The 26292-nt window shown below is 43.7% G+C and overlaps 1 protein-coding gene across 2 annotated transcripts in view; it reads left to right on the forward strand.

Moving 5' to 3' along the window:
• The window catches only part of LOC138525754 (galactosylgalactosylxylosylprotein 3-beta-glucuronosyltransferase 1-like), a 299222-nt gene that overhangs the window by 253394 nt on the left and 19536 nt on the right, over window positions 1-26292 (forward strand). For both annotated transcript variants that reach the window (XM_069635926.1, XM_069635925.1), the window contains one exon: window positions 21031-21327. In XM_069635926.1, coding sequence (XP_069492027.1) covers window positions 21031-21327 — 297 coding nt within the window. The remainder of the gene's footprint in view (window positions 1-21030; window positions 21328-26292) is intronic.

Raw genomic sequence — 26292 nt, forward strand, 5'->3', positions numbered from 1 at the left:
AAGTCCCACTACCAGCTGCCCCTCCTCAAAGGGACTCTTCCCTTTCTCACTCTCCACCAGAAGCTCACTGTCTCTAAGCTGGACTACTGCAACAGCCACTTTCTCAATCTGTCTTCCTCTAGTCTCCGTCATCTGCAAATAATCCAGAACAGGACTGCAAGACTTAGCCTTGGCCTCAAGCCCTGGGATTGTATTTCTCCAGCCCTGAAATCTCTCCACTGGCTGCAAGGATCAAGTTCAAGAACCTTTGCATTGCCCACAAGGCTTTCTGGGGCCAGTGCCAACACTAAATCCAATGCTCTCTTCCAAAATACCTTCTTTCTCCAACCCTTCACTCAGCTACCTCCAACTCTCTAAGGCTTAGACATTTCTCCAGGCAGAGAGTGGGGGTAGACCTCTCTCCTCTGCTGGTGCCTCCAACTGGAATGGCCTCCCTGCCCCTCTCAAACTTGAGGCGGACAACCTGAAGTTTCTGAAGCAGCTAAAAGCTTTCCTCTTCTCTGCTGCTTTCGCTCTCTCCCCCCCCCCCTGCTGACCTACCTGACCTACCTGTCTGCTGTACTGACTGGCTGCTTGGCTACCCTCAGAGTCTCTCTGAGTCCAGGCTCTTTCTTGATTGGTCACCCTTGCACTGCATCCGGGCCTACCATGCACTTAGGGGCTGTAACTGTAACCCTGCAGTCCATTGTTCTCCTTGCACAACCAATAGCTGCTCTGCCCTGGCTGCACTTACTGAGAGCATTGCTGCCCTGTTTTCCCCTCCCCTCTCACTTGCACTTCCCTGCTCCCTTTTCCCTTGCACTTCTCGTTCTCACAATGACACAAGGCCTAGTGAGATTGTTTGTCTTGTCCTCCCTCTATCATCCCTCCCTTGTGTACATTTGTGTACAGGCGCATTATAAATGACTTGAATCACATCATATCATTTTATCACAGATGCCCAAAAAAATATACAATGCCGCAGTAAGAAATGGCTAGACTGGCAGCACCCAAATGCCAATCTAGCCAGGTAATTAAAGTTAGCAGGACTACTTTATCAGAAATGTCCAGTTAAAAGAAAGTCATACCAAACTGAGGAATGACTAGACTGGCTAAATCAAAATGCCTCTCTAGCCACTAATACCACATATCATGCCTGCTTAACCTGGACATGGACAACCATTATGATTTATCACACAATCCTGCCCCCCCACACATCCACTCTCCCTCCCACCCACCACCCCAACCTCCACAATCAGCTCCTTGGCCCAGAATTACCTCTGCGTCCCTCTTCCTTGTCCCAGAGCTTTCGTATGAGGCTCCTTGCCTCATAGGTAAGTACTGGGATGAGGAACAGTGGGACTAGGAGTGATGAAGATTACAGGTAGCTAAATCAGGCATTACCTCCATGTACCGCTACCTCTTCCCAGTACTTTTGTATGAGGCAGAGTGCCTCAAACACACGTACTGCCTCGTATATAAGCACTGGGACGAGGAAGAATAGGGCTAGGAGTAAGCAAGGCATTAAACACAAGTAGTAGCGCAACACCATTGAGTTGACTGGGCTTCAGCACTACCCCCCTGACATTTTGGGCTATATTGACTCAACTTGGCTAACCTTTAGAGCAGTTGCCAGACCGAACAAGACACAGATTTTAAACGGCACCTGGTTTTTGCTGTTAACAAGAACCCAGCAATTACCAACGTAAATCATTTCACTGTTAGTACCTGCATTCAAATGCCACATTGTTTAGGCGATTGAAATCGTGATGTGGGTTTAGTACTTGCATGCCAGGGGAGTGATTGGAAGGGTAGAGAGGGAACAGGAGACTTATAGGAGAGAGTTAACTGCTTGTAACATTGAATCTGCACTAGAATAGTCTCATTAAAATGCGTAAATAATTTGGATGCGCCCACACAAATAAGTTTCCCCCTCCCCACCGCATGTGAAGTTAGCGCCTCTCCCAACATTTGAAGGGTTAGCCCCCCGAAATGAAGGTTTTCTTGTGCCCCTGTACACAAGCACACACCATTCACCTTATACACACCCAGTCATCCACACATTTAAGTGTGCACCCTTTCACCATACACTCACACAGGTAGCCACCTATACATTTATGTGTGCACCCTTTCACCATGCAGGCACACCCCCACAGCCACCCATATATTTAAGTGTGCACCCTTTCACCATACACACACAGGCAGCCAGCTATACATTTCAGTGTGCACCCTTTCACCATAGACTCATACACGCACACCTCATGGAGTTGAGGGGGGGCCCTATTATTTAAAAAAGAAATTGGGGCTCATTACGGGTCCAGCGGTAACCGTGCCGGTGCTACCGGCGGGTTGCCGCCAGACCCATAATAAATTACTATGGCCTGACTTCCCGGTGCCACCGTGCTATTTCAAGTCCGGCGGCTGGGAAATCAGGTGCCGGTAATTTCGTTAAACCCCAGACTCCACGGGAATGGGGACACAGAAGCACCTGCACCATTTTTAACGGTGCCGGTGCTTCCGTGACAGGTCTGCCTACCGTGGCTGCTGTGCCTGGCAGGGTCAGACCTGTCGGGCACGGCAGCCCCACCAGGCAGACCTGTAATATGCCGGTCCGGAAACAACAGTGCCTGTAAGCTTACCAGCACCGTTGTTTCCGGACCGGCATGGTCAGAATGAGCCCCATTGTTTCTTTTTTAAGTCACTATAACTTCATTAAGAAATTATTTCAGTTAAGGACCGAACCATAATCAAAATAATTTCTTTATGATGGCTGAGTGGCTTCAAAAACAAACAATTTCTTTTTGAAGGCATAGGGTTCCCCACCCCATGACATGGAGGCCTCCAGCCTAGAGTCTTCCATGTCATGGGGTACAGGGCCCTCAGACTTCAAAAAGAAAGTTTCTTTTTGTAGTCACTCTGCCTTCATAAAGAAATAATTTCTGTTACAGAAATGTTCTTTATGAATGCAGAGTGAATTTCAAAAGAAACTTTTTTTTTTTAGAACATTTTTTTTTTTTTTTTCTGGGGCCCCCTCCCAGCCATGTGCTGGTGGGGCCCCCCACACAGCGGGCCCCCCCGCACCGCGGGGGCTGCGGGGGCCCCTGTTACACCAGTGGCTGTAAGCTAACTTACAGGTGCATCATTTACACATGCATAGTATTTATTATCATATTACTGTCACTGATGATTCAAACTGCATTTTTTATTGGTGCACAAAGCGTTCAGACTCCAGTGTACCCATCTAATGGTGTACGCATGAAACCTACAAAAGTACCCAGACCTTACATAGTCATTCCAGTCCCTAGAAGAACTGATAGAGTGAATGAACTTGAACTGGATGTGATTGACAATGACACACACACACACACTTGTGGTAACAAATGGATTGAAACGCCGGAGACAGGGTCAGCAAAGTCAACCCGAGAAGGGGTTAATGAAAGGTACACGTACACAAATGATGAGTACATACCCACCTGGTCTAGTGTCAATGACTGCAGAATCACTTTCCAGAGAATGGGGAAAGTTTGCACAACCAACGATGAGAAGTTCCACACCAAGAGAAGTCGAAAGACTAATGGAGAAAGCTAAACTTTTGAAGAGACAAAAGGCGTTAGAGAATAAACGAACAGAGACAGCACCGATGAGCACACCTGATCCAGTGATGAAAGGGTCAAGCTTGAGTCCTGCAATACAGTCACGTGCTGAGACAATAGCAGAATCAATATGGACATTCATAAACGGAGCAAAAAAGATACAAGAGGACAAGGAAAGAATTACCAGACTTTCTTCTACTCAAATGGTACAGATGAAAATACCTGCATCATTGATGAAAATACCTGAGAATCCTCCAGTAAGAATAATTTATACGGATGTGTTCAAGGATGTGGTTATAGCAAACTACAGGAAGACCTTAAGAATTAGAAGAAGCACACAAGAAGATAATAACTAATTGAATGATTACCTGGACAGCACAGCACACTTGGGAAATAGCATATGGTACCAACACACGAAGGAAGTTGGAAGACGAACTTCAGAGGAGGAATGCTTTGTTTGTGCACTCCTGCCCATTAGCATGGAGAAGTCAAAAATCTCCGTAGCTGTTGAAATAGATGTCAAGACAGCACACTGTCTGTCACATATAGCAATGTGCACAACCAGAGGCCAGTTCATGGAAAGTGATGTTACACTCAAATGGGCAACTGAAGCAACTGACCCAGATGAAGATGATTATGTCCAAGACATAAAGACATGAAACAATGGCAAAACAAAGAACATGGTGATCCAATATGAGAAACCTGGAGTTAAAGGAGCGGAAATCAGAAGAGAAACAAACAAAAAAGCTGAATGTTGCAGGAAAAACTCCAGAAGAGTCTCGAATTTGAAAAAACTAGGCCAAATGCAAATCTGGGGAACAGTGCTTTCACCAGAAGGATTGGAGAAAGGAGTAGTGATCTGCAGAGCATGGGTAGTGATTGGGCATTAACAGGCTACCATTGACATAGTACAGAATGGATGCAAGTCATTGTGGCCAAAGCTTACTAAACTATTGACATGGGTCGAAGACAGAGGAGGACCCTTGCAGATAGTGCCATTGGAGAGTCCAAAATTCTGCATCAGGAATAATGGCACAAGGAAAATCGGAGAGAATCAGAATTGTGGTCGAGTCTTTGACGCTCCATGAATGGTACATGGTACTGCAGTGATCATGGATCATTATTGGGCATGTGGGTCCAAAGCATATATCAGATTGCTGAAGAATTGGGGAGGTATATGTACATTGGTGAGGGTCCATGTTACAGCATCAGTGATTCCAAAAAGTGAGCTGAATATTGACAGTTTCCCGAAAGCAGAAGCTCACTTGAGGAAGAATAGATCTGTGGAACTGATGAGCCGAATGAAGAGAGAGAATTACTTCTCTGCCAAATCAGATGAAGCCTTTCATGCAATCCCATATGAACACAGGTTGTTCAGCCTAACCTCATCTGTGTTCATGACAATTCTGATGCCAAGAATTCGGGTTGGAGAAAATACTAAATGGTTGCAGATAACCAGATATGAGTTACTGCAGACCATCAACACAACCATAAAAGGATTCAATGCAATCAAGGAAGAGTTAAGAGCGATTCGACTAATTACTCTCCAGAACAGATATCTCCTAGACATGATCAAAGCTATGGATGGAGGTGTTTGTGCAAAAATCGGAGAATCATGTTGCACATTATACCATCACACAATGACGAAAATGGAACCTTAACAGAAGCTATAGGTATGCTGACACAATTATAGAATCAGTTGATAGATGAAGTTGACAAAGTCGACGATGACAGTTGGTTTGGATCCTTGTTTTCATGGGTTCCACAATGGATGGCAGACGCCTTCAAGTTCCCAGGAGCCCTGTTGGTGATGATATTGCTTGGATTCTGTGTTATCAAGCTAATAATCTCCCAGAGCCAGAAAACTGCAAAAAAGGCCAGAGGGATGAAAATCATGATTGATGTCGAGTCAGGATGGAAGCCTAAGGACCTGACTGATGAAGAAATAAGAGACTTTGTAAAGACCAGCATTTATGCACCAGAAAGAACAAAGTTTCGATATCCTAAGAAACATAGAAAGTATGTGGGAAAATTGATCTATTGCAATCCAAGTGGAGAATGTCAATTAATGACATGGAACAAGGACAAACACATGAGAACAGCAGGATGCTTGAAGGGAGTCATAAAGATAAGGACCCCAAAGAAGCATTTCATCAGACCCAGATGTCTGGATTTAGAAGATGAAAGAAAAATGGATGCAAAGGAAGAAGTGAGAGTGGTCAATGAATCGCCCAGAGGGGGGAAGTGAAGAGGAAGTGTCAAGTATCATCCGCACTCCAGCCACCCCCTTTGAAGTACCAGGTAAGTTCACGCCAAAATACGTGATGTATGGAGAACAGACAAACCAGCAGAGAGCCGCAGTTGGGCTCTGCCTAGTGCCTATCAGAATTACAGCACATATTGAAGTACCGACACCTAAGAAAATCTGGACAGTAAGGTAACCATTGAGAAAACCATATCTGCAAGCGAGACAGAATGACGGTTGTCAAAATGTAGTAAACAAAGAAACCAAGAAGATACTAAAGGAAGATGAATGGTGACGTCATGAGAAATCAGACTGATGGACATATTGAAGATATAATGATCTCAGAATAATGACAAGGAGACAAAATACCATGGATAAGTGACATCTTGAGCCTTAGGTGAAACAGCTGATGCCAAGATGAGGAAGCTAATGCCATATGCACAATGAAGGTATTCAGCCAGTTTAAACGTGTACATATGCAGGAAACCGCAAGAAGCAAAGAAATCGTAAAGCTTGCTTATGCTTAGTAGTGAAATAGATTGCGGCAAGCGCCATCTATAAAGATATCTACCTTAAAAAGGCACTTTGTAAAAGTATACTTCCACTACGCACATGAGCAGATTTAAACAAAGGTTACTAAAGGTCTCAAGAAGAGAGTGATGCAGAAAACAAATCGAGAATTAAGACGGAGAGGAACTCAGCTGAAGATAACCATTCCAAGAAGCCAAGGTTGTATCAGCTTGAATAGGCCAACGGTGGATACCATTAAAGAGAAAAAAGAACACTGTTCAGAAAGGTCAAGATAAGACACAGATGGTAGACGACTGGCAGAATTAAATCAAATACACAAAATTGCATGAAGAAGAGGCCGTTTTCATGGTGTCTGAATCACGTGATCAGGCAGGCAGAAAAGGACGAGACTTTCACAGCTACGCTTGGATCCTTGCCATACCCATACTCCTTACCTTTCCCAGACCAAGAAGCAGACTCAAGGCCAAACTACAAGGAAATAATTGACACCTGACCACTGAGGTGATGATTGATTGTAACATAATTGAAGGAAAGCTGGGGTGCAAACTAACTCCCTGCACCTGGCTGGCTATTCCGCATGCTGCTAAGCGCAAGTGGAAAAGTATGAGTGGGGTTAATGCCAACCCAATCATAGTGGACCGCGTAATCTAGGGTCCTATAGTTAGTAGAACCAATGAGGTTTTGTACCTTTAGTGACGTTTACAGTAGCCATTTTGAAGGAAGGACTTAGTTGCCCCACCTAATATTGTTTATCCAATCCCCTCTCCCCGTTGCCATATACAGATTTAGTACCTATATTACTGTAGGCAAGGTTTCTCGCCTAAAAAACCCTGTGCCTATGTAACCAAAACCCGCAGTAGAGACCTAAGGAGATTTGTCAACTATTTGTGCTTCAATCTATTTCCTACTTACAAATATACAGGGGCCTGTATTAAGGTCCCCAGCGATAAAAGGCGTTGTAGATTATGTAACACAGCGGTCGAGACCGCTACACCCATATTAACACAGTGCCCCAATTTAAATGAGAAATACCAAAAGGGCTATGTCCAAATAAGAGAAAGAGTGGGCACTACTTCGTTAGTTAATTGGGTAATCTATACTCGGTGAGGTATTTAGTCCTGTCGCCAGATCCCTCCCCGTTGCTTAGGGAGGTAAAAAATGTTAATATGATATTTGACTGGTTAATTGTCACCAGTCTACTGGAAGGACTCGTGTGGATATCCCACTAAATTTCTTCTTATTTACTTTGTATAGAAGTTGTCTTTTTGTATTTGATTTCTTCAATAATTCTTGAGAAAATGTTGATAATTCCGATGAATTTATGGTAAAAATATTTTTATTCAATCATTTGTATTTTTGTGAGGCCTTTAGCAAACATTATACTGTTCAATGCATTTCGGTCAATAATAGACCTTCATCAGGAACTGTTAATGGTAAAGAAAAGAATAATTAACTAAAGTTTTTGTGTAATTTTGCATTAACAAAGAGATAATCATGTATTCTAAATTGTAACTATACACATTATGGAAAAAGTACCTGTGTAAAACGTGGCTTCAAATCTTTGGCCTGATTTACTATTTTTCCTTATTGGTAATTCCAATTTCTCTTCACTCAAGCACATTTGTTTACGTTAGCCGTTGCATGTCTTTTAATGTCACTTCTTTGACTTCCTGGTAATATAAATAATAACCAAAATATATTCAAACCCTAACAAATAACATATATGAATTATTCTGTTGGTTAAAGTTCACCCTCCCCACAGGGGGAGTCTTACCTGTTGTGTAGACCAAGGTAATAGCATCCGGGCACCTCGCTCGCGTGAAAACGCGATGCTGGTTGTCCCGTTTGCTTTTATATTGAAAAAATGGCGCCGGCACACAACGCAGTGACGTCATCAACGTGATGACGTCATCGCGCGCCGGCGGCCATTTTGAATTAGTCAAAAATCGTTGTTGGATGATTGTAAATAGTTATATTCATGTGTAAAGCTCTTTAAATAAAGCCTTCTCATTGCTAAACTCTAAGGGAACCTCCTAAGATCCAACATACTTAATAATTCAATATAAAAATAAACATAAATTAAAGACATGATCTAGTAGCTATATAAACTATGGTTGCTCCATTCAAAGTAATGCACGTGTTTCCAAAATTATTAGAGCACGACAATATACATTTGATCTTTTTCAATGTGAACTGCTACTAATATAAATGAGTTGCTTGCTTATTAGAGCTCTATTGCCATATAATCCAATCTTCTACGCACATTATTGAACATATTATAGTTGACAACATACTTACGTTCTAGAATGCAAGGTATAATTTCAACTTTATAATTGCCTTTAAAGAAAACATGCAAAATTACATTCCTCGTTGAGACCATCCGGTTGCATGGAGTTGAGTTTTTCGATCCAGAGAGTTTCTTTCTGGTTTAAAAGTCTGTTAATATCCACCCTCTGACCTTGATACACTTCTATTACATCCAAAATTTGAAATTTCAATTGTGCTATCTGGTGTTGAGCTTCTTTGAAATGTCTCGCTACTGGGGATTTGGTGTTGCCTGTGCGAATGTTAGAGCGATGTTCATTCCATCTAATTTTTGCTTTACGAGCAGTCTGTCCCACATAAAATTTGCCACACGGGCACTTAATACTATATATGACGTTCATGGTGTCACATGTTGCAAATTTTTTCAAGTAAATTTTGTGTCCTGTTTTTGGGTGGTATACAACATCCCCCTTCTGAATCATATTACAATTTGAACAATTTAAACATGGATAAGTTCCCTTCTTTGTTGTTCTTTGTTGTTGTACTTGAGAGTCACTGCGTATAAGCATATCCTTAATGTTCTTACTTCTAGTATAAGCAAACATTGGTGGAGTGGTGTACAGATATCCCAATGTTCTGTCTTCTGATAAGAAATGCCAATGTTTCAGGACAGTTTTCTTGACTTTGTTGCTTTCTACAGAGTATTTGGTAACATAGATAAGCGGAGTTTCTTTGGTTGTTGGTGTTTTTTCAAGGATCTCTTGTCTGTTGATTGTAGTCACTTTGGAGATGGATTTGTTAATCTCTTGTGTTGAATACCCTCTTTGTGCAAATCTCGTTGCCATCTCTTTGATTTGTTTTTCGCATTCTACTTCATCTTGCACTATCTTCTTAACTCTTAGCATTTGACTGTAGGGGAGACTGGTAAGAGTGTTCTGAGGGTGAAAACTTAAACGATGTAATAAGTTGTTACGATCACTGAATTTACGATATAAAGTAGTGACAAGTTTAGAATCTTGATTTGACACAGTAACGTCCAAAAAATTCACTTCCTTTGTGCTGTGAGTTGTTGTAAATTGTATACGTGTATCAATGGTGTTGAGAAATCCTGTGAATTGTATGAACTGTTCTTCACTTCCCTGCCAGATTCCGAATACATCATCGATGTATCTTCCCCAGTATTGAAGATGTTGTTTCCAAGTATCATGATTTAATATATGTTCTGTTTCGAATTTGTACATGAAGCTATTAGCATAGCTTGGCGCCATTGTGGCTCCCATGGAGGTGCCGCTTGTTTGCAGATAATATTGATCACGATATCTGAAGTATGAATTTTGTGAGATGAAATCCAGAAGGATCATTAAAAATTCTTTTGATGCTTCTACCCCTCTGGTGTTTAATAAGAGCCATTCCACTGCTTCTTGTCCTTGGTTATGTGGAATTGAGGTATATAAGCTACATACATCTGCAGTAAATAAGATGGTATTGTCGTTCGTAGATATGTTGGTTAAAATGTTCAGAAAATGAGTAGTATCTTTAATGTAAGTATTCGTTTTTTGTATTATCGGTTGTAAAAAATAATCCAAGTATGTTCCTAGTGGTTGTAGAATACTGTTGGTGGCTGATACGATTGGTCTACCTGGTGGTTTTATTAGTGTTTTGTGAATCTTGGGGATAGTGTAAAACACTGGTGTTCTTGGACTTGTAATGGTTAAGAAACGTCTGGTTTTTTCTGTAATCCATTTGTTGCTCTCCGCTAGATCTAATATGTATTCCAAGTTCTGTTGAATCTCATCAATTGGATCTTTATCTATAGGTTGGTATACTGACCTATCCATAAGTTGTTGCATACATTCCTGATGATAATCTTCTGTGTCTTGGATTACCATCGCTCCTCCTTTGTCTGCAGGTTTAAACGTTATGTTTTTGTTTGAAAATAATCTGCGAATGGTACTCAAGTCTTGTTTGCTGAAGTTGCCATATCGTGGTGGTTTGTATGAAAGCTTCTTCAAATCAGTGGTAACCATTCTTTGAAACAGATCGATTATAGGATAATTAACAGGAGGTATGAAAGTGCTCTTGGGTTTGAATTCTTTATACTCAATTTCTGGTATTGACTGTTCTGTGTTATCTTCTTCAATTGTTGCAAAAAATGCTTTTAGTCTAAGCTTTCTTGAAAATTTGAAAAGTTCTATTTTCTTTTCAAAAAGAGTAGAATGATATGTTGGGACAAAATTAAGTCCTTTCTGTAGTAGAGTATTTTCTTGTTCAGACAAATGATATTTGGACAAATTGACTACTAGGTTTTCCTGGGATTCAGTCGTGTATGTGGACGCTGTCGATTTCTGTCTGCGTCCCCTCCTTGTCCTTTTCCGCGTTGGTTTCTGTCTAAAAAAGTACCTCTAAAGTTAACACCCCTTCCTGTTGGGCGTTGATCGCCTGTACTAGTGCCTTCTCCTGCGTCTTGTCGCTCAGCGTTCGATGATTCTGGTCCACTTATATCTGGATCTGATGAACTTGTGGAATTTCTTTGAGTTGGTCTCTGATTAAATTTGTTCATCCAAGTGTAAACCTCATCGTTCAAATAATCATATGTGTCTCTACGATATTTTCGCAATTTCTTGGTTTCTAATTCCGTTCGATATTCAGTAAGATTATTGTTGATATCTTCTAAAATCTTGTCTAAATCGGTGACACTCAGTGCTTCGATCAATTCTGTTTGAATTTCTTGAATTTCTGTTGCTAATTTATCAAGTTCTTTGGAAAGCTCCTGAATTGTTAATAATATTAGATCTAGAGAGCATCTGTTCAAAATCTGTTCCCATTTTTTTACAAATTCATGACTCTCCTTACATAGGGTGGGTCTCAGAGGAATCCTCAAACCTCTCGGAATTCTTTGTGCTTTATAGTATTTGGTAAGTGTGACAGCATGTAATTTCCTGTTTATCTCTTTACGTATGAGGCGTTCCAGTGTTTTAATTCTTGTATTAGGATCTGTTGTACTAGAACTTCCTCCGGTATCTTTTATTGAATTGAGAATAGCATTGGCCTCTTCAGGAGTGAAACTCAATATTTCTGCTTTCTTGTTCGTTAAACCACTTAATTCTTCATATGACATTCTTGTTCTCGCTTTGAAAGTTTAGTGTGCCTCTCACTCGTTATGCAAATCGAATTGACAATGTCCAAATAAGAGAAAGAGTGGGCACTACTTCGTTAGTTAATTGGGTAATCTATACTCGGTGAGGTATTTAGTCCTTTAGAATACATGATTATCTCTTTGTTAATGCAAAATTACACAAAAACTTTAGTTAATTATTCTTTTCTTTACCATTAACAGTTCCTGATGAAGGTCTATTATTGACCGAAATGCATTGAACAGTATAATGTTTGCTAAAGGCCTCACAAAAATACAAATGATTGAATAAAAATATTTTTACCATAAATTCATCGGAATTATCAACATTTTCTCAAGAATTATTGAAGAAATCAAATACAAAAAGACAACTTCTATACAAAGTAAATAAGAAGAAATTTAGTGGGATATCCACACGAGTCCTTCCAGTAGACTGGTGACAATTAACCAGTCAAATATCATAAATACCAAAAGGGCTACCATACCTTTGTATCGCAAATAGGGAATGTGCAGGGTGAGCAATTTTTGATTTGAGTATCTTGATAGGGGCCGCCTCACGGGTGATCACCAGTGCTGAATATGTATGGAAGGAGACAGTGGAAATGATGGGGGGTAGTTTCGTCTGTTCCTCTGGATTAGTGTCTCATGAAAATAGGGAAACGAGATAGTAGTTTTTTCTTTCCTTTTTTATTCTTCTTTTAACATGTATTATATATCAAATGTATTGCTTTGAGTACTGTCTATTGTATTATTCATTGTACTTATGCTTAAGGTTGTCATTTTCTTTTACCCAAATGCACAATAAAAAATATTTTTAAAAAAATCATATATGCATATAAAATTGTTGTCAGTGTTGAGAGATGGACTTTAAATCTTTTATGTTGTGTAATTTAAGTCTGTTCAATCCAACAAAACAGACTATGCTATACCTAAATTGCACTAATTGGATCATAATTTAATTGAATAGTTTTCTGCCAGAATTCTCCCAACATTTCGGCTCCAAATTCTACATTCCATGTCTTCCTTGAGCTGCTCTGTTGATCCTTCCTGCTTCCTCTATATAACTGAAACAGTTGTGAAATATGAGACTTAATAGTCCTTTCTAGCTGAATCTTATCCTCGGCTATAGCTTCAGCTGTCACAGGAGGATGCTCAGCGGCAACGTGCTCGCCTTGTAAGCAAAACCACACGGAGCGATACAGGTTTCGATCCCCAGGTCCGCGCAACCTCTGGGTATTAAGCGCGTTATAAAGATCATATCATATCCCTTGTGTTTGGGCATTGAAAATTGTTTTCCTTTTTAAACACCTTTATCTCAATTCGCAAAGCATAGTGGAACAGCGGGTATATTAGCCAGTGTGTAAGGCATTTCAATACTGTCTGGATACTATGATGTAGTAACATATATCTAACCCTACTCTATCCTTCTAATCAACAAGTGGAGGGGATGGGAAAGAGAAGGAAAGGCAAGGAGAACACAGAACATCTGACATCTTGTCATCTGTTTGAAACTGCACATGACACCTGTCTCCTATGAGCCGAAATAACAAAACCCTCAGAGGTGTTGCTAGTGGGTAGGTGGAGGCTGAGGGAGCTATAGCCCTGAGTCTTTTGGTTGTAGCCCCGGATGGAAGCTCCAGGGCTACAACCAAAAGGCTAGCTAGCCCCCAGTTTGGACAGTCCCACCTTAGCATAGCCCCAGGACTGTTCCAGACCTAGCAGCCCCCCTGCGTGGCCTCAAATGGGTGGTCGAAAGACTAGAACTTAATAAGCTTGCGTTTTGAGAAGGACGAACGCAGAATCAGGAATATTAGGGCTGCATGCCAGGGGAGTTGCTAGGTCTGGAAAAGACCCGGGGCTACGCTGATGTCGGTACTGTTGGGACTGGGGGCTAGCTAGTCTTTTGGCTGTAGCTCATGAGATTCTATGCGGGGCTACAACCAAAAGATCCGGGGCTATAGCCCCCTTAGCCCCCCCCTAGCAACGCCCCTGCTGCATGCCAACTGTCAAATGCCACCATTCGGTATGCCACAGGGAGGATGCCGGAGGGCGGCGCACTGCATTGGATTGGGGAGATGGTGTGGTGGGTCACCCCTCTGGGGGCATGGTATCTCCCAGGGCTCGTGCTCATGTCACATGTCAGTGAGCCTGCGAGCTAGCCCGTAACTGTTCAGGCCAACGGCCAATGTGCCGGGTGCCCCTAGCGATGATCCGAAATGCCTGCATGACCGCAGGTCCAGTCATAACACAGGGTGCCGCCAATGTAATGAGTTAAGGGTGCTCGTTTCATGTAGTGATCTGGAGGAGGAAATTTTTGAGGTCATGGGACCCCCTCCTTTGACAGTATTCCTCCAGAGTCAAGCGTTATGCTCAGGCCCACCCACATCCCACCCTAGGCCGTAGTTCTCTTTTGCACTGTGAATTGCAGGAAATGCATGCAACCCTGTTTTTCTCTAGGTTTTATATGCATTTGTTTTATTTCGTAGTTTCCATTTGATGAAAATTGCACACAGGGGACCCAAGTGTACTGAAGTGCATGCGTATGTGGTCCCTCTCATAGGCCAATAGACTTCTACCAATGGTCAAAATGTATCTTTTGCCGCAATTATTTGTTTTCTCTCTCCTCAGTCTGCTACCTTTGCTAACCTTGGCTGTCTGTGCTAAAAAGAACCAAAACACACCTTCGAAAATCATGCCTTGAATGTGCACATGGCCCTTTTGATAAAAAAGAATGTTTTGGGAAGCAATAGTGCACAGTGGCGATAATCATTAATAAAGCACTTGTTCACATGTATTAGTATTATCAGCTTACACTGTAAAAATATTAGCTTTTTATGGTTTGGTTTCACTTGATTGCGTTGTGCCATTGGTGTGTCCCTGTTGTATAATATGGACAGGGGCGGAGCTACAAAGATCTTCACTAGCCAATCCCAGGAACAGAGCTGTTAGAGGGTGGGCTGTGGGCGGGGTATCCAAGTGAGCGTGGCTCCGAAGATTGCCGAACCCTGCCTCCCTCATGCTGCCATGGGGATGCAGGATATCATACAACACCGGATTGTGCACAGGAAGAGATGGAAGAAGATGAGGTTTCCACAGTCACCACCCCACTCTAATACTGATTGGTGGATTGTGCCTGGTCTAAGCTGGTGCATCCACACTGGGCACATTGTTCACACTTCTAAGCTGAACATCAGCAAGCATTATCCCATGCAGCTTCAATGCACGTGTGTGGTGCATGGGTATCAGTGCGGCGGCACTCATAGTGGAATATTTCCAAGGTAAGCTATTCTAACCCCACCACACACACTTTCCTGTAATGCAAACGTCAGGACGAGGCTGCTTGCCTTTTAACTCCTCTTCTACGGGAACCATAGAGGCTAATGGCAAAGTACATCTGGTTTCCTGTTATGCTCTACATTTCACTCAACACAGTGCTCCACATTTCACCCACCACATCTATTCACCAGAAAGGGCTGATACACCTGGGCTGTGTCTGCTCTAGCATATGGCTACCTTGGGGTGAGAGGCCTGAGCTTTACCCTTTCTATGAGAGGCCAGTCACAAGTCAACACGATCGCATGGCACAACATGGAATGCAATGAAAGGCCTGGCAGCTCCCGAGACACAAGTCAACACAATCTCATGGCACAACATAGAATCCAATAAAAGCCTTGGCAGCTCCCGAGACACAAGTCAACACAATCGCATGGCACAACATAGAATCCAATGAAAGGCCTGGCAGCTCCCGAGTCACAAGTCAACACAATCGAATGGCACAACATAGAATCCAATGAAAGGCCTGGCAGCTCCCAAGGCACACGTCAACACCATCGCATGGCACAACATAGAATCCAATGAAAGGCCTGGTAGCTCCCAAGGCACACGTCAACACAATCGCATGGCACAACATAGAATCCAATGAAAGGCCTGACAGCTCCCAAGGCACACGTCAACACAATCGCATGGCACAACATAGAATCCAATGAAAGGCCTGGCAGCTCCCAAGGCACACGTCAACACAATCGCATGGCACAACATAGAATCCAATGAAAGGCCTGGCAGCTCCCAAGGCACACGTCAACACAAATGACACAACATAGAATCCAATGAAAGGCCTGGCAGCTCCCGAGTCACAAGTCAACACAATCTCATGGCACAACATAGAATCCAATGAAAGCCTTGGCAGCTCCCAAGTCACAAGTCAACACAATCTCATGGCACAACATAGAATCCAATGAAAGCCTTGGCAGCTCCCAAGTCACAAGTCAACACAATCGCATGGCACAACATAGAATCCAATGAAAGGCCTGGCAGCTCATCCAATAAAATCCAATAAATCCAATAAAAGGCCTGGCAGCTCCTGAGTCACAAGTCAACACAATCTCATGGCACAACATAGAATCCAATGAAAGCCTTGGCAGCTCCCGAGTCACAAGTCAACACAATCTCATGGCACAACATAGAATCCAATGAAAGCCTTGGCAGCTCCCGAGTCACAAGTCAACACAATCACATGGCACAACATAGAATCCAATGAAAGGCCTGGCAGCCCCCGAGTCACAAGTCAACACAATCACATGGCACAACATAGAATGTCCGGTACTGAAATCCCATCATTGAAAACCAAAAATGGGATGTAAAGAGTTAAAAACAACTAATGTTGAAGTGAAAGTGATGTAAACGTTAAAAATAGACATTTTAAATTGAGAAAGTAAAAGTAACTATTTAGTCATTTACTTTTTTTTTTAAAGAAAAAAAGAAAATGCTTTCCCCATATATGTAAATGTGTTTTTGGTCTCATGGATGTACTAGAACGAAGGAAGCACCCGCCACCCCCCAGCCATCCTCTGCCCACCATCGTACCTGCTCCCCCAGTTCAACTCAGTCCTTTCATTTGCACTTAGCAATTTGCATCAGTGAAGGAACTCCACTTTCCCACCCCTCCTATCACCCTCCTACCACCAGTTCAACCCTTCTCTGGTTCTCCACATTCACTGTAAACCATACCATGTGGGTTGCCCCTATTTTGCATCCCGCCTAATTGTGTAGGTTAGGCCTATAGTTGACCAGTCCTCTGTGCACGATAGTTAGCTGATGTGTGTCACATTTAGATTGGAAGATTAGCCATGCTTCACATTTAGATTGGAAGATTAGCCATGCTTCACATTTAGATAGAATTGTTAAGATTAGCCATGAGTCACATTTAGATTGGAAGATTAGCCATGCGTCACATTTAGATTGGAAGATTAGCCATGCTTCACATTTAGATAGAATTGTGAAGATTAGCCATGAGTCACATTTAGATTGGAAGATTAGCCATGCTTCACATTTAGATAGAATTGTGAAGATTAGCCATGAGTCCCATTTAGATTGGAAGACTAGCCATGCGTCACATTTAGATTGGAAGATTAGCCATGCTTCACATTTAGATTGGAAGATTAGCCATGCGTCAGATTTAGATTATGAAGATTAGCCATGCTTCACATTTAAATAGAATTGTGAAGATTAGCCCTGCACAGCACCTCAAATACTAGTATGCAGCTATCCCCCACAATCAATTTGGTCTAGCTGCACACATAATCGTTTACCACCTTGCACATTGCAACGAGCATAAGAATGCAGCTGTCCCACACCATAAATTCGGCCCAACTGCACACATAATCTTTTATCACCTTGCACATCACAACGAGCATTAGATTGCAGCTACCCCCACAACATATTCAGCCTAGTTGCACACATACTACCTGTCTCACATACTCACATTCTCGGTCATCCGACCCATGAAGTGCGTGTCAGTTGAGGCTTTCGCCACCACCTTCTCATCCCCCCTCCCCTTTCGGCTGACTCCCACCCTGACACAGCCCTCTCCACTCTCCACTCTGCTATATCTGATACCCTTGATATCCTTGCCCCTGTCATGAGAATCCGCCTGAAGCCCAAAGCCAAATGTAACTCCTGGTATGACTCGGATCTCGTCACCCTAAAACGCAAGTGCAGGGTGGCAGAGAGGAAATGGCGTGCTTCATGTTCATCCTCTGACAAACTGGCCTGCTGCCAGCTCCAAAGGCAATACCGGCTCTCCTTTCTCACCAAGAAGAGAGCCCTTATCCAAGCCTGCATCTCTGCGGCATCTAACAACTCAGCTGAACTCTTTAAAATCTGCACAGCACTGGCTTCTCACTTCATTTCTAAAACTCAGGACATCCTGTCCTCACTCTCCTCCTATCACCTCCCTCCCTCTATTCCCTGCTCTTCCTCTGGCCCTTCTGCAGCCCCCCCTCCTCCTTCCTTCTCTGCCTTTCCCCGTTTCTCTGCTGACAAGGTTTACAGACAAGTCTGATCTATGAAAGTCTCGTCAAAACAGGTTCACCCCTGTTCCTCCAAAACTATCAAGGACCACATCGACTCCCTGGCTCCTGCCCTGGCTGACTTCTGCAATCACTTCTTCGCCTCTGGAGTCTTCCCATCCCCACTTAAGCACTCCCTTGTGCACCCTCTTCTTAGGAAACCCTCTTCCGACCCCTCCTGCCTGGCTAACTATCGCCCAATCTCCATCACTCCCTTCCTGGGCAAGCTCCTGGAGAAACTGGCCATCTCCCAGCTTAATCTCCATGCTGAATCTGTTGGTTGTCTTCATGACCATCAGTCTGGCTTCAGAGCTGCCAGAAGCACGGAAACTGCTCTCCTGAACATCCGTGAAGACCTGCTCTCCAACCTTGACTCTAACACTGCGTGTGTTCTCATTTTGCTCAATATTTCTTCTGCCTTTGATACTGTCAACCATGCCATCCTGCTCAACCGTCTCCGTGATAACCTGGGTATCACTGGTCAGGCTCTGGCGTGGCTGACCTCTTTCCTCTCAAATCAACCCTCCCAGGTCCAACTGGGGTCCTTCCTCTCTGACATCTTTTTCTCTACCTGTGGTGTCCCCCAGGGATCTAACCTCTCTCCCTGGCTGTTTAACCAATATCTGGCACTCCTTTCCCACCGCATCGCCGCTCTCTGCCCCAACTTTCAGTGTTATGCGGATGATACCCACCTCATTTTCAGGCTACCTTTGGCCTCCTCCCCTCCTTCCCTCATCTCTGACTGTCTGCCCACTATCCAGGAATGGTGTGTCGCCAATGACCTCTGCCTTAATGCCAGTAAAAATGAGATTCTACTCATCGTCACACCCACTCCCTCCTTCCTTGCAGCTCTCTGGCCGGCCTCTCTTGGCCCTCTTCCTGCTCCTACCTGCAAGGCAAAAAACCTCCGGGTCATCTTCGACTCCACACTCTCCTTCTCTCCTCACATATCTGACGTCTCTAAGAAGTCACACTACCAGCTGCACCTCCTCAGAGGTATTCTTCCTTTCCTCTCCTTCCCCCAGAAGCTCACTGTCTCCAGAGCCCTGGTTCTCTCTAAACTGGACCACTGTAACAGCCTCTATCTAAATCTTCCTGCCTCTACTCTCTGCCCCCTGCAACTCATCCAGAACAGGACTGTGAGACTTGTCCTTGGCCCCAAGCCAAGGGACTGTATCTCTCCAGGACTGAAATCTCTGCACTGGCTCCCAGTGGCTGCGAGGATTAAGTTCGTAACACTTTGCATTGTCCACAAGGCCTTCTGGGGGTTGGGGCCAAAATACCTTCAACTCTCTCTTCCTAAATATCTTCCTTCTCGAGCTCTTCGCTCATCCGCCTCCAACTCCCTCAGGGTCAGCCTCCTCTCCAAGCAACAAGTTGGGGGTAGATCTCTCTCTGCGGCAGGGGCCTCCCTCTGGAACAGCCTTCCTGCCTCCCTGAAACTTGAGGAGAACCATCTCCGGTTCCGGAAGCACCTCAAAACCTTCCTCTTTGCTTCTGCTTTCTCTCCCCCTCTCCCCTGCTAAATTCCTGATTGAAAATGCACTGAATCTGCAACTGGGCCACTCTCACCGATCTCGGTCCCTGGCCCAGCCACTCTCCCCTTGCACTGCCTCCCTTGGCAACCACTGCACTGCGGGACTGTCTCTGTATCCCTACAGCCCCCCTCCCCAGCACTTGTCTGCACTTACCCTGCACTTGCCACCAGCTGGCCCTTATTATTTATCCTGTTATTCTACTACCCCTGTACTGCACTTTCCCCTCTCCCTTTCCCCTTGCACTTTACCTTCCCCCTCTGCCCATGCACTTGCGCGATCTGAATGACACCTGGCCTAGTAAGATCGTTGTCTGTCTTCCCTTTGTCCCCCCTCCCTGCCTCATCGTGCCTTGAAACACTTGTGTATAGGCGTGTTACAAAGGTCATATCATATCATATCATATCATACTCTGCACACCATCTCCAGCACTACAATGCAGCTATCCCACACAATGAATCTGGCCTAGCTGCACACAAACCTAGTGCACACACACACACTATTTATTTCTCTGCCCATTTACACTTACCTGGACTGTGGTCCCCAAGGGCGCTTAACCTACTGCGTGATTATTTATTTATTTATGTTTGCATTTGTTTCAGCACACTGAAGGCGCTAGTTATACTGAGACCATACCAATGGTGAAAGGCACTATACAAATACCCATTAACATAACATAACATACTACTCCTGGGCAGAAGTGTTTTTTTCCATTTTATTTTGCCCTCTCTTTTCATTTTTTAAAATTAAATAATAAACCTGGGCTATTTTTCGTTCCTTTATTTTTGCCATCATTCTTTTCATTAAAGCTTCTTTTAGCCTCTATGATAGTGTTGCATTGTCTGCGGTTTAACCAACCTTAGAGCAGATCTTTGAAAAGTTGAGGCCTTTAGTGTTTTTTGCTTGCTTTGCTAAGTGGTGGTTTCCTGTAACCATTTCCTGTTTATTACCAGCCCAATGTTTCACATTTTCAGTGAAGATTACTTAAAAAATGATCAACTGCCAATCATCCGGCTTTTCCTTCATTAGTGCCGCAAAAGCAAAAGCCAGCACAGGAGGGCCTCCATTTCACAAAATGGCTGCGCCCATGTGCTTGCTTTTGCGAATTTTGAGCTTGAATAGCTCAAAATTTTACATAGGAAGTTTTAAAACGGAGAATGCTAGTATTTTTTTTTATGTGGCCTATCTATTTTTTAAATAAAAAATTTTACTAGACCATCCCTTTAAGGTGAGTAAAGCAGAAAATCTCGACCAACTCATACTGGAAGCTTCAGGTATTTACATGCAGCTGTAATTTCATGAGATTTCAAGAAGGGTCAAAGAACACGCGACGTTGTTTCCTCTATAGCTATGATTTTGCTGAGAGGATATCTGTAGTTGTAACTTTGCTTCTCTCTTGCAGATGCGATACACAAGGAGGGTCTCCGTGTGGCCTGTGGCCTTCGTTGGGGGTCTGAGATACGAGTCCCCTAAACTGGATCCAGCAGGCAAAGTGGTTGGCTGGAAGACCGTGTTTGATCCCGGCCGACCGTTTGCCATCGACATGGCGGGATTTGCCGTGAGCGTGCGACTGATCCTGGAGCGGCCACAGGCCAACTTCAAGCTGAACGGCATCAAGGGAGGCTACCAAGAGAGCAGCTTACTGAGGGACCTGGTCACACTGGAGGGGCTGGAGCCCAAGGCAGCCAACTGCACAAAGGTCAGATATGCAGCCACCAAATCCATTGAGGGAGGGTGTCACCGGTGGGTGAGAAACATTTATAGCATAAACCGGTCAATTCTGTGGCACCCAATAATTAAATTCTAAGGTGCCAATAACATGAATTGGCATGACAATTAAGATAGTGTACAAAATGGGGCCAATTTCAATTAAATTTGCAATTGAAGTTTGTTTTTGACCTAGTAAATGCACATCCAAAATATGATTGCCATTAGTGAAAAACACAAGTGTATATTTTTGTTTATTTCGGTTCTATGTGTTTCCACTGAATTTCAAATGTTCACATTTTTGAACCTCATGGGTTTTAGTGCCAAAACTGGGTTAGAGACCCACCGCACCCCCCATTGATTTCCACCGAACCTGAGTCCCTTTCAATATTTCCTGACCCCAACCCACCATCTATGTTTTGGCAGTAAAAAAGTGAAACAATAAAGGTGGCAAGATAATGTTGAACTTTGGAAATTCGACGAAAACACATTAACTCATTTATTTATGTTTTTTCATTTATTTCTTTTGGTTTGTAATGGACAAGCTGCGATTTTAATCGGTTTCAGGATGTCTTTTGGATTTGCGCTAATCTTGATATCGCCCATGGAAACATTCTTCCTTGAGGTGTAGGAATAGGAATGTCTTGGAGGGGGGAGGGTCTTTCTGAAGAGTATTTTATTTATTTATTTTATTTATTGGATATTTGTAAGACGCCTATACAACAAAAGGTGTTTCAATGCGCCACAAGGCAAAAAAAAAGGGTGGGGGCAACAAGGGAGAGAGATACAATAACGGTCCTACCAGGCCATGTGACATTCGGATCGTGCAAGTGCAGTAAGTAACAGGAAGTGCGAGGGGGGGAGCACCGGGGGAAAGGGACCCACAGGGGCTAGGCGAGTGCTAAGGGCACTTGTCAGGTGGGCAAGTGCCATGGAATGCATGTGATGAGGGCCAACATGCTAAGGGTGAGGGGACAGGAGAGGGGAGAGGGAAGGAAGAAGAAAAAAGGAGGGTCTTGAGGAGCTTCCAGAACTTAAGGAGATCCGGCTCAAGCCTGAGATGGGCAGGGAGGCCATTCCAGAGGGAGGCTCCTGAAGAGGAGAGGGATCTTCCCCCACTCTCTGCTTACAGAAGCGTCTGAACTGCAGAGAGTTGGAGCTAGAAGACGGAAGGGCTCTAGCAGAGAGGTATTTAAGGAGAGAAAGTTGTATGTAGCGGGGTCCCAGACCATAGAAAGCCTTGTGGATGATGCAGAGGTTCTTGAACTCGATCATACCAGCAACCGGGAGCCAGTGGAGAGATTTTAGGGCTAGTGAGATGCGGTCCCTGGGCTTGTGGCCAAGGATACGTCTTGCAATCCTATTCTGGATTAGTTGAAGGGGACAAAGGGCGGATGAAGGAAGATTGAGGAAGAGGCTGTTGCAGTAGTCCAACCTAGGGAGGACCAGAGCTCTGGGGGCTTTACGTTTCTGAAGAACGGTGAGGAAAGGGAGAATGCCTGTGAGGAGAGAAGGAGAGAGAGGAGTCAAAGATGGCACCAAGGTTTATAGCCTCACAACAGGCGGAGGGGAGTGGATCCATAGAGGGTGGCCATAGGGAAGGAGGGAGCAGGGGTCCCAATGAGAAGTATCTCAGTCTTACTGACATTAAGGCAGAGATCATTGGCAGCACACCAAGCCTGAATAGCAGTCAGACAGTCAGGTATGAGAGAGAAGGAAGAGGAGGAAGCAGAGGGAAACTTGAAGGAGAGCTGCATATCGGTTGCCAGACATTTGGTCGAAAAAAATTGGTCGACCAGACAAATGGTCGAACCAATTTGGTCAAAAACCAAATGGTCGAATTTTTTTATTTTTTTATTTTAACCCTTTTTTTTTTATTTTTTTGGGGGGGTCCCCCTCCAACCCCCTTTTTTTCTCTAAAAACCCCTTTTTTTACTAAACGAAAACCCGAAAAATAAATATATAAATAAAAAAAAAAATTTGACCATTTGGTTTTCGACCAAATTGCGTCGATCAAATTGCAGTCGACCAGTTTTTTTTCGACAAATTGACTGGACACCCTGCATATCATCTGCATAACACTGAAAGTGAGGAGAGAAGGAGAAGATCAGGTACCAGAAAGAATAGGAGCACTCGGATGTACTACCTTTAGACGGTGAGCACCTGTACGAACAGAGGTGAAGTCAGCCATATACTGATGTAATCAAGACTGTCCACCATAACTATGCCACAGAGAAAACAAAAGAATGACCAGTCTCGGGCAGAAGCCAAAGGTACGGTGAATGTACACACCTTCCGAACTGAGCATCAGACAAGGAGCCTGACGTTGTCAAGAAACTTTTTACTAAGAAATCTCCTAACATGTCTCGAAGAAATCTGAGCTATATACAGATTGCAATATAAGAAATATCGAATCTGGGAAAGTATAAATCACACACTCAAATCATTTGCCCTGTCCTAAAGACAGCCTGTACTAACAAAACCAATGGCACTCTGAGAGTGAACTGTATGAGTTGATATGGCCGAAACATATGTCGACTAAATATAAGGAAAATGTTACTACCTTTTTTCCTTTTTCTCCATCTACACTAAGAAACAAAAGGGTGTCTTCTTGAATTTACAACATTATGTATACCCTTAAGCAATGTTGTAGAGTAATGTAGAGAGGTTGTAGATATATGCAAAACGAACAAAGAAACAGCTGCCTCTGTAGACAATTGTTGCATTAATGAATGCAGGAGTGATAATGATTATTGATCCTAGATTTTTCCCTTGAATTTGTCAAAAAGCAGTACATGCCAACAGTAGTTTACATTGTTCTTTTCCCTGTCTTAAAGATTTTGTTTATCTGATTTTTCATTATGTATTATATTTTCTTCATATTCACTTTGATGGTATGGTGCATTGCCACCATTTAGAATGTAAGTGGTTAGCACAGTTTTGTTTTTAGATGAATGTGTATAGGACCTATCTAAAGGCCTTTTTAGTTTTGTATAAGCTGTATTAAAATAAATGAAAATGCTCAATTGATTTATTAGAGTGGTGGCTCCAACAATCTGAGAGTGAATTAGAGTGTCATTGACCTGACCTGTTGTTTCTCAGGGACAAAAAGAAGGGGTAGTCGACCTATCTTTGTTCTCTTCTTTGATATATAAGTCTCCCACTTGATAGTGTTGACCCCCTGATACCAAAAACAGGGAGTACCCAATTTTAAGCACGGATATCAGGTGGGCCAGAGGGGCAAGGTAGATGTTGAAGAGCAATGGGATGCCGCAGGTGGAGAGTGTGATAGGGGAGAGAAAAGGGCCAAGTTGGACCTGGAAAGGTCGTTCAGAGAGGAATTAGGTCAACCAGTCCTGTGCCGGGCCCGTGATGCCAAGGGTGTCACTGAGCCGCTTTGTTAGGGTGGCATGATTGACCGTGTCGAAGGCAGAAGAAAGATCCAGAAGGATAAGAATGGAAGGAGAGTTGAAATCGAGATTTGAGAGCAAGTCTTCACGGATGATTGGTAGAGCAGTTTCCATGCCTCTGGCTCCTCTGAAGCCAGACTGCTGGTCGTGGAGACAGCCAACAGATTCAGAGGGTTGGATCAATTGGGAGATGAGCAGCTTCTCCAGGAGGTTGCCCAGGAAGGGGTTAATGGAGATAGGGTGGTAGTAAGCTGGGCAGGAGGGGTTGGCAGAGGGCATTTTGAGGAGAACATGCACAAGGGAGGGCTTGAGGGGTAGCGGGAAGGAGCCAGTGGAAAAAGGAGTGATTACAAAAATTGGCCAAGGCTGGGGCGAGGGAGGCAATGTTGCCCTTAATAGTTCTGGAAGAGCAGGGGAGCACCTGTTTGGAGGAGACTTTTCATAGCGAGGACTTGTCTAGAGACCCCATCCGGTGCTTTGGGCGAGAAGGAGGAGAGTATGAGGGAAGGGAATGGGGGGGCCATGGAAGGCCTGAGAGCAGGGGAGCGGTGCAGAGGAGAGTGAGGATGGGATGTCCTCAGTTTTCAGTAAGAAGTGGGAGGTCAGTGAAGTACAGAGGATCAGGGATGGCAGAGGAGAAATGGAGACTGCAGTAGGATTGCTGAGTTCCTTGCAGATTTTAAACTGTTTCCTGTGTTGTTAGTTGCCCCAGAAATGCAGGATGAGGCTTGGGAGTGATACAGGGGTAGCCTGTTCCTCAGTTTGGGTCTTGTATGGATAATTATCTATCCTCATGTGTCCAAGCTGCCTGGAGACGATGGAGGTCATAGTGTGTGCAATAAATTGTGCTTTCCTTGGGAATTTGAAAGTCTTGGTCCCTATCCTGCTGGTTTGAGGCCCATGTACACTTGATTAGCATTTGGAACCTCTGCTTGTAGGACTTGTGACATGATCCTGCACAATTACAGTAGACCATCTGTCTTGCTTTTCAAAGAGTGCACGGACATATCTTATTTTTCTCACCAATACACTGAATGAAAAACCTTGAACGCAGGGAGGCAATGATTCACACTTACACACACTTAGCTAAATGATAAACTGGCTTTTATATGGCCCTTTATTCATCAAAAGCATACATAAACAAATAAATGCAACACAAAATAAATGAAGCGAAGAAGTCTAAAGAAAATACATCACCGTTGGCGTAACTTTAAGGAATGCCCTCATCTCGCCAGAATCAGCCGAAAAGGCCCGAAAACAGCCAGGCAAAGAGACCACAGTAGCCAACAGGTTGGAGCAAGCGTCCCCTCTCCAAGATGAAGCTTTCTGTCTGACCATTCCTGGGCCTCACATTTTAAGCCCTCTGCAAAGGCGGGGTGGCATTTTATAGAAACTTCTGGCCTGAGTCTCTGCTCATTCGCTGTCCCCGTACGCCCCCGGCCGGAGTGACCTACAGTAACATCAAGGAGCAGAACTCTTCCCTTTCTCAAGTAAGCAGCAAAAACAACACTGTAACTCATCCTCAGCTTTGACATTGTCCATGGCAA

The sequence above is a fragment of the Ambystoma mexicanum genome, chromosome 7p (genome assembly GCF_040938575.1).
Source record: "Ambystoma mexicanum isolate Mex_15411 chromosome 7p, UKY_AmexF1_1, whole genome shotgun sequence".
Lineage (NCBI taxonomy): Eukaryota > Metazoa > Chordata > Amphibia > Caudata > Ambystomatidae > Ambystoma > Ambystoma mexicanum.